The sequence below is a fragment of the Citrus clementina genome, unplaced genomic scaffold (assembly GCF_000493195.1).
Source record: "Citrus clementina cultivar Clemenules unplaced genomic scaffold, Citrus_clementina_v1.0 scaffold_3, whole genome shotgun sequence".
In the NCBI taxonomy this organism is placed as follows: domain Eukaryota; kingdom Viridiplantae; phylum Streptophyta; class Magnoliopsida; order Sapindales; family Rutaceae; genus Citrus; species Citrus x clementina.
In genome coordinates, this window is record NW_006262339.1 from 25,857,876 (window position 1) to 25,867,876 (window position 10,001).

The following is a 10,001-nucleotide window of genomic DNA, read 5'->3' on the forward strand; positions in this document are numbered from 1 at the left end:
AATGTTGAGTATTTTAAGATGTCCTTAAAATTGTTTTCTTTGTATTTTCTAAAGGAAAAATTTTATTATGTGAATATTATTTCAAATTCTAAGTATAAAGCGCGTTTTCGCATAAGTTTTTCAGATAAAACTTTTATTATGTGCTTAAACGTTAAATCTTTATAATCTAAATGGTAAGCTCACTAAAGTAAAACTAGCTGCTAGACACAAATGGCATACCGTTACAAGGAAAGCGGCAAACCGATTGCATCAAATTAGCTCTCTAGAATCAAACGGTAAACTGGTAGAGCTGAAGCAGCAAACCGATTGCATCAAATTAGCTCTTTGGAATCAAACAATAAACCAATAGAGTTGAAGCAGCAAACTGATTGCATCAAATTAGCTCTCTTGAATCAAATGGTAAACCGATGAAGCTGAAGTGACAAACTGATTCCATGAAGATGACTTACTAGACTCAAAGAACAAACTGTTATCTGCAAGCGGCCAACCAATTCCATCAAGATGACTTACTAGACTCAGACAACAAACTATTATCTGCAACCGGCAAACCAAATCCATCAAGATGACTATCTGAAATCAAGTGGCAAACTACTTTCTTGAAGCAGAAAATCGTGAAGCAAAAATTTCAAATTACAACCATAAGGATAAGTGCCATATAAGCAAACTATAGACTGTTTTCTTGAAAGGGCAAATCGATTTTGCCTAGAAAGTCAACAACAACTAATTTTATCGTTCAATCTGTAAATAGCCAAGAGAAACACTTTTGAAATAGGAATTTTTTGGCCATTTTTTAAAGAGTATTGAGCTTTTACTTGCTTATCCACATTCATTGAATTTATAATTGAGCTATCATTTGTAACATACACTTGCGAGAGTGCATTCTTTGTAATTTCCATTTCACTATCAAAATTGAGTGATTGTAAGTGTGGGGAAACACTTGGTCAAGGAGGTGTGGGATCATCTCAAGTTGTAAATGTTTATTGACACCCTAAAAGTCAATTGCAAACTTCCTGAAGCCTTGGATTGTAATGCTTGAATAGTGGAACAATCAAGTTCGGTTTGCTTGGAGGCATGGTTATAAGCGGGTTTTGCCGAACCACGTAAAAATTTCGTGTTTGCTTTCTTCTCCCATATCTCTTTAAACTTATTCATTGTTATATTTACTGTTATTGAATCTCTTAAGGCATTAGTTTAAATTATTTTGTAATTTAATTTTTTTAATTTTTAAAAACCCAATTCACCCCTCTCTTGGGTTACTTAGCTAGAATTTCCGCATAGCTTGTCATGCGTTCACATACCGTACAATGAGTTACGAGGTCCAATTCCTACCAACACAAGATTCCAGTATGATCATGGAGGCAGTATGAGGGAACAAGGATTGTGAGGTGACGCTTACAGTTTTCAACCTTGCAAAGCCTTTGTAACTCACAAACATGTCTTCAACAAGAAATGGCTTTTAATAATGTTCCCTATGTTAGGAATACTCGCTCTTTTATTCTTTGTGATTGGAATGATTTTTAGAAGAATGAAGAGGGCTTCTAGAGAAAACAAAGAATGTTCTGTGGGCGATCAAGGAGTGCTTTCGATATTAATTTTTAAAACGTAAGTGGCGTATTAAAAAATCATCAGTGCAGCGAATAAATTTGATGCTGAGCAATGCATTTGGCAACCTATCATCTGGGAGATCGTAGCGATTGGCAAATTTCATCACCACTTCCAAGTGAAATTTTAGTCCTACAAGAATTCCTGAATGAAAGCAAGGCACTGCCAGAATTATGGTATCAAAATATTGTGAAATTTTATAGCTTCTGTTAACATCCTGGTACTCTTTTTCAGTCTATGAATATCTTGAAAAGGGTAGTTTGGCTACAATTCCAAGCAATGATGCAACAATAGAAGAATTCATGAGCTGGACTCTGGGAATGTATATGATATAAACTGTAGCTAAGGCCATGAGTTATATGCATCATGATTGCTTCCCACCAATTGACAATCGAGACTTATCAAGCAAGAATGTGTTGCTGGGTTTAGATTATGAAGCTCATGTTTCAGATTCCGGAATCGCAAAATTTCTCAAGCCAGACTTGTCCTATTGGACTGATTTTGCAGGCGCATTTGGATATGTTGCTCCACATATGCATTCTTAAATTAACCCATTGATCACTTTTTACATTAATAAACGTCATATCTAACTGATCATTTTCATCTTTCAGTTTTTGTAGAGCTTGTTTACACGATGAAGATAATCGAAAAATGCAACGGGTATAGCTTTCCGAGAATTAGCATTAGAAGTGATAAAGGGGAATTATCCAAGAGATTTTATGTCCTTCCATCGGGGACATATCACTGAATGAAATTTCGGACACTCGGCTTTCAACATCATCATGAAATGTTCAGGACACGCTGATATTAATCATGGAGGTTGTCTTATTCGATGTGGGCCCAGAATCAAGACCCGCGATGTACACAATATGTCATTTAAAAAAAAAAAAAAGAACTCCAGAAAGTCAAATGTTTCTTTTTTCTTTTGTATTTTTTTTTCATTTTTCGTTTTTGTTGGATTAAATATGACTTTTGAAACTTATGATGGTTGTAAAAGATTTTACACTTTAATTAAGTACGTGAATTACACATTTCAAGCATTATTTGACTTTACCCCCAATCTCTGCCGTAATGTCATTTGGCTTTTCTGTCCCTTACTTTGGATATGCATATTCTGTCAAAGGACAAAAAACTGAAATAGGAAAATAGAAGTTGTCATAAAGTAAATTAATATATTCGATAACATTATGAACATCTACGCGCGAAAGCGATGGCGATACTTTCAACACATTGTAGGAAGTGCCTCTAAGTAAGCCCAATGGGCGTAGTTTTACAGATAACCGAAAAACCTTAGTTCAAAGTATAATGATCGGCATCCTATGATTTTTTTCTGTTTTTAATGGCTACCTATCACAAATTTAGTAACTTCAGCAAAATTCTACTGCTTATATCTTTTTACTTTAATATTATAATCACGATCGGCTTCTTATGCCTTCTTTTTTTTCAACTCAAATATTTTTCACTACTTCAAGTCTTCAAGCAACTATTTGGAAGAACAAATCCAGAGGCCGATCCATCAGCGTTGGTACAGGAAGCTTCAGCTGGTTGATTATTGTAACTGAGCTTCACATCCTCCAAGCTAATTCCAGTGCATGGATTCTTCGAACTGCAATCGAGCTTTACTCCAACTTCTGTTGCCGATGTTCCATGAATATCTTGATATATCACATCACTGATTTTAACCCCCGAAGCCTATTGAACAAGAAAAAAAAAAACATTTATTGAGTTGAATATTAATCGCATCAATATTTACGTAATCACATCTACAGACATGTGATAATTGAGTATCGTACCTGTCCAGGACAATTCTCGTTGTCAGGGCAGTAATTTTGATCAATTATGATTGGATTATCGACATTGTTCATAAGAGCATGTTGGAAAAGAATGTTCCTGGCAAATCCACTGCTTGTTCTCCCCCAGGACTTAATCCTCACTCCATTTTGAGTGCCTGTAAATGTCACAGATGTTACTGTCACATTTTGCACTCCAGCCTCTTGTTGCTCTTTGCCTAAGCTGCCAATGCTGCAACAAAATCACAATATTCAATTTAATTAGCACTAAATATTTATACGTACCACCAAAAATAAAGAGAAAAACAAATCATCATGTTTTTTAATTTTACCTGATCCCATGGCCAGGGCCACAAGCAACATTTTCAATCCATAAGTTGGTGGCGCCAGGCCCAACTGATACACAGTCATCACCAGTCCCAATTTTGCTGTCCAAAATTGTGACACCACTTGATGATTGAACGTGAATGCCATCGGTGTTTGGGCTGTCACCGGCGGCCGAAACTTTGACCCCCTGTACTTTCACATCGTTGCATCCATTGATGACAATATGAAACATCTGGCTATCTACGGATGCTAATCCGTTAATCACAACGTTGTTTGAGTTGCTAAAGCGAAGTGTCTGCTCATGTATGTACAAAAGAGGGAACATTAATTATTATAACTAAAGCAGGAAGCCAATCAATATGAAAAACAAAAAGCCACTAAATTTACGACTATACAGATATATATAGGATATTTCAACTTAATTACCGTAGCGCCACTGGGGCAATTACTATTGTCCGACTTTTTACAAGCCCACAAGCCAGCACCTTGGCCATCAAGAACGCCACCATTAATAGAAACCCCGCTAACATGCTCAAATAAAATCCAGTTTTCGGCATTTCCGATAACATGATAATCAGCTGGAGCCACCAGAGTCCCGTCAATACGTATGGTAATATCATTGTTCTTGCATTGGCCTTGAAACACAACATTGCTTAGTAAGTACCTCCCGGGTGGCACGTAAATGGTTGCGGCCTCGGCCGAGCCACAGGCTTGAGCCCATGCAGCAAGAAAGGATTTTACTGAGTCAGTCTGGCCATCGGGTCTGGCTCCGAAGCTCAGCACGTTGTAACTCAAAGGAATTGCTAAAGATGAACTAAAGAAGAGAATCAAAAGAAACGGTAAAAATTTAATAGGCAAAGACATTGATGTTGACACTGTTTCAAAGTTTTACTTTACTGATGGATATGAGAGAAATAGATTTGAGACGTTGAGTAGTTGGGGTGAAGTTGAAAAGATTTAAATGGGTATTTATAGGATTTGAATGAACTGTAGAAATATAAATCACACTAGTATTGAATGCAATCTGCGCAGAATTACGGGAGTGATTTTTGCCTTAACTGATACGATCTTAATTTACTAAAATACCCTTTAACTGAAATTTGGATGATATTTGATGACAGAAGCAACAAATACATACATAAGACAAGGGCACGTCCACATATGGTTTCGTAAGATGAGAGATTTCAAAGGTAGTTAATAAATTAACAGATAAAAAGTGCTTATCCATTTTCTGCTTTTCTGGTGCCATGTAAAATTATGCCCCTTTGTTTGCCTTGAGCACAAGACCAATGCCTCCTCAATTCCCACGGAACGATATGTTCATTTCTGTGAACTATCTCTCCTTGTTGCTTGAAGTTACAGCAAAATAAAACGGTCTAAAAATCATTCGGACTAAGTTTTTGGGTAACCTGTAAATACTGCATGAATTAACGTTGGATAAACGAAAAGTACACAGCTAATAATTTTGTCAAATGCTACAACCACTAAAAGGCCTGCAAACTCATTCAGATTGTTCATTTGTTGGTTAATATATATTTCCATTATCCCTTTGGGCTATCAAGTCAATTATATGGATAAGCCTCAGTATCTAACTTCTAATCTTACAGGTCATTGATTAAATCGAACGGTTCATGCTTATGCAACTATTAATATTGTAACTTTTATAGCAGCATCATAGAATGACCCTTGTATTATAATTTTTTTTTTTCTGAAAGTAATTGAATTATTGTTGGCCCACAATTTTAGCAAGTGCCTAATAAGAATATGGAAATTTCCCGAATTTCTGAATGGCCATTTCTTCAAAATACAGATTGTTGTTTTGGTGTCGGAAGGATAAATTCATAAATAAAGTTTCCCTTGTTTCACGGCTTCCTTGTTTCCGGAAATTTTTGTTTTTCACGTGACGTTAATTTGTTGATCTTACTTTCGCTTAAGAGAATAAATTAGGCACACAATAAATGTACAGTATTCAAATTTCAGCTCTAGTTATATCTGGAAAATGAATCCAGAGCACAGTTCCATCAACATCAACTATTGATTTTAAGAAAAAAATTAAGAAAGCCACGTGAAAAAAGAAAAAAAGAAAAAGAAAATTTCGTTGAAAGTTGATAAAATGTTCGTTATCATAGTACGTCTCTTTATCTAGATGTTATTTTTGTAATTAACATAAATATTTTTTTTTCTCATTTTATCAAAATTATTCAAGTGGGAAGCAGTTTCAGTCCACCGTGTGCATTTTCGTTAATGAAATTATTTTCTTCTTATTTCTTATAACTAGCCGCAATTTTGCTAGTTTCGAAAGGGATGTTTTGACATAAAGTTCAACTTTTTTCCTTTTCTTTTTAGTGGTTACAATTTTTGTGCACATTACTGATTGACTTGTTTCAATTACTCAGATTAAGCAAACAATCAAGCCACATTACTAGGTTATCAAGAAAGAGCAGTTACCAGTTAGGTCCCTCAGGTCAAAGACGTGACTTATTTTAGTCAATTGCTTTATGTTAATCAAAATTTGGCAGAAGTTAATTAACCGACTACAAGTTCACCACATGCGGATTTCAACTGCCCAACTGAAAAAAGGTTTATGAGTGTTGACCAAATGATTTTTTTATACATTACTAGTTGTTTAAGGGATTTACTTTCACACAGTACCATTAATTGTTGGAGTTAGCTAATCTAACGGTAACTTCTATTGGTGGTATCGCCTCAAATTTTGTTTTATAATTAATTTTAAATGTATGTGAAGAGCTTGACTGCCAATTTCTTTATTTATTTTTCAGATAAAAAATTGTTTTACAAAACAAAAAAAGAATATGTTATTAAGGAAGCTCACATCAGTAGCATAGACTGTAAAGCAGAGGATAGCAGCAGCTCCAGCTTACGGTTGAGAGTTTATCACATGGCATGCCAGCTGGCACCTGGTGGTTATGTAATCACTTGTACAGGTGATAATCAGCTGAAGTTGTTATAGTTAGTTAGAATTAGCAGTAGTTTGTAACAGTCAAAATGATGTTGATATCTGCCACCTGGAATATCATATCATACCATTTTTTTTATATTTTTTTTCAGAAAAATAAAAGTCTATAAGGGAATTAGAAATCTCACCCACGAAACTCCAACCATCACCCACTATTATTACTAGTACTCGACTAACCTAATGCATGTGGAATATAAAATTTAGTTTAGATGAATTAAATTACGTTGGATTTCTTTAGGTGTTGAAAACTTGTTTAATTTTTTTCTGTACATACAATAATATCCTTTCGAAAATTTAATTAAGAGTAATTGCCAGAATTCAACAAATCACATCTATCTTTAATTTTTTTTTTAAAAAAAGAGAAAAATAAACTAAAAAAAAGAAAGAAAAGAAAATGCCCGTAACAAGCCCCAAAACATGGAATGTAGCAGTCGCAAACCAAAAAGCTCAATACACATTTGTCTGCGCATGTGAGTGTTCAAGACATGAATTAATGGACTCTTGAAGTAATTTATATTTACTGTCTCTGCTGTTAATCTAAAACCAAAAACTAAATATTGCCATGAATTTAGGGTTTAAATAATTATTGCTGTTTTTAAAGAATATGAAGGAATCAATATTTATATAACCTACAGAGCATGTGAGCTTAGCAAAAATGGAGGAACGGTGCGATATGAAACGATTTTTTCATTAAAACATCATGCAATGCTTTAAATGGAGATGCATGTTTGAAATAAAAAATAAAAACAACATAAAGAAGGAGGTTGACTGTATGGGGATTTGTGCTTATAATTTAGGCTCACATAGCTTCCTTTGATTGAAGAACATACGTGCAAGCAAACTCACAAATGGTATTGTGCCACTTAGAAGTAAGAGAAGCACATCAATCATTGAACTTTTTTTTTTTTTTTCTGAATCAATTGTTTTAAGGAAGCACATCTCAGCTGCTTAGTCAAAGATCAGTCAATGCAAAGAGTGGCCAATGAAGCCAAGTGAGCAGAGTGATTAAGAGTGTGCCAGATCATTGACAGCTCAGCTTATTAGTTACACATATCTATTGTGCTTTGTATCTTTCATTTTTGTTATTTTATGTTTTTAGTGTTAGCAGTTAGTTACAGTTTATAGTTAAGCTCACGAGCTTGATATAAATACTTTGTTTTACTATTTTTGATATTAAGTGAAATAAACAATAAACATTCATTTCCAGAATATTCTTTTCCTCTGTAAACTTTTTTTCTTCCAAACACAATACGATTTTCCTTTATGGTATCAGAGCCAGATCAATATGGCTAGCTCCAGCAATCCAATCGTAAACACAAACACTAATTCAATAAGCTCAACAAATTTTTCATTCATCACTCCTGTGAAGTTAGATCGAATCAATTATTTAATTTGGTGATCTCAAGTATTAGCTTCCATAAGAGGCAACAGACTTGAAGGTTTTATTAATGGAACAAAATTTGAACCAGAGCAGTGCATTACTCGAAGAACAGCTGAGGGATCTGCTGATTGAGAATCCAGAGTTTATCACCTGGAAATCACAAGATCAAACACTTCTTGGCTGGCTCTTATCTTCAATAAGTGAAGGTAAACTTGGTCTTGTTATTAATCTTGATAGTTCATATACTGTATGGAAAACACTTGAGAAGAAATTTGGAGTACAATATGAAGCTAAGGTACTTCAAATCAAGTATGAAATAAACACTTTAAAGAAAGAATCAATGAATGTTGAAGATTATTGCATGAAAATGAAAGCATTAGCTGATAAGCTTGCTTGTGCTGGGAGTCCTTTGAATGATAGAGAATTGTTGCTGCACATTCTAAATGGTCTTGGACCAGGCAATCTAGATTTAGCTTCTTTTATCACTGCTTGTAGAATGGATTTTGATGATGCATATGCATTGTTGCTCACTCATAAACCTAGGCTTGAGCAACAAGAGCAAGATGCTAAAACTGTTTTCAATGCTAATTTTGCACAAGGCATGTTCAATGGTAATTTTGCACAAACAAGGGGAAACTATAGAAGAGGTGGTTATACAGGAGGTTTTCAAGGCAATTATCATGGTGGAAGAGGATCAGGCACTGGTAGAAGTTTTCCTTTAAGAAATTTTTTTGGATTTAATGGTTTCAATGGAGGATACTCTGGCTTTGGTGGTTATGGTAGAGGTCAAAACATGCATCAGATGAAAGGAAAAGTCTTCAATGGCATGTCTCCTACTATGCCATCCAATTTTTCTGGAAATTCACATCAAAATGCTGCTAGCATTTCTTATGAAGTTATAATCTGTCAGATCTGTTCTAAATCTGGACATAGTGCTGATGTTTGCTGGTGTAGATTCAATGAGGATTTTGTTCCAGCTCCATCTAGAGTTTACAACAAAGGAAAAACTCCAAAGTTTGCTTATATGACTAATTTTGAACCAGCTAATTACATGCCATCTTATATGCCTAGTTTTGATGAATATTCTACTGGAATGTCTCCTGTATGCATGCCTGGTTTTCATACTCTATATTCCCCTGGAACTGCTTATATGGCCAATTTTGAAGGGCCTGCTGATGAAAGTTGGTATTTCGATAGTGGAGCTACACATCATCTACCAAACAACATGACCAATATGCATATCAGAGAGGAATTCAAAGGTAATGATCAACTCATCATAGGAAATGATAAAAGGCCTAACTATCACTCATGTTGGTAATGCTTCTCTTCGTTTGTCTGGCTCTAAAACTACCTGCATTCTGCTAAAGGATATACTGCTTGTACCTTCTATAACTAAAAATCTTTTAAGCATATCTAAACTAACCTAAAATAATAACATTTCTGTTGAATTTTGTGCTAATGTTTGTTTTGTGAAGGACAAAATGAAAGAACAAGTTCTTCTGCAGGGACTTTCTGAGAAAGGACTGTACAAGCTGTAACTTAAACCCAGTTCACCCAATACTCAATCTCATGAGTCACATATGTCAGTTGTTCATTCAAATAAGCCTTTGTCTATGTTGTCTTTTGTCAATAGAAACAATCAGACCTCAAATAAATGTGATTCTTTTGCTAAGGCTTGTTTCAATTCTGTTTCATCAAATTGTACTCAAACAGTTGATCAATTAACCTTGTTACTTAGAAAGTTTGGTCATCCAAATTTGAATGTTCTAATACACTTGCTGAAGTTTTATAATTGTGCTAAAGTCTCTCTGCAGTCACTCAAAAATTCTAGTCATAATGTGTGTGAAGCCTGTCAATTGGGAAAATCTCATAGGCTACATTTTGCAACTACATATACCAAAACTACTCATGTTTTGGAGCTTAT

General features: G+C 34.8%; 1 protein-coding gene across 1 annotated transcript; it reads right to left on the reverse strand.

Annotated features, from left to right (window-relative positions):
* Positions 1–3,069: 3,069 nt before the first annotated feature.
* Positions 3,070–4,645, reverse strand: LOC112099777 (polygalacturonase-like). Its single transcript, XM_024187249.1, has 4 exons — positions 4,146–4,645; positions 3,725–4,014; positions 3,396–3,624; positions 3,070–3,294 (listed from the first exon to the last, which is right to left on the reverse strand). The coding sequence occupies exons 1-4, from the start codon at positions 4,581–4,583 to the stop codon at positions 3,070–3,072; spliced, it is 1,182 nt and encodes a 393-aa protein (XP_024043017.1). The 5' UTR covers positions 4,584–4,645.
* Positions 4,646–10,001: the final 5,356 nt, after the last annotated feature.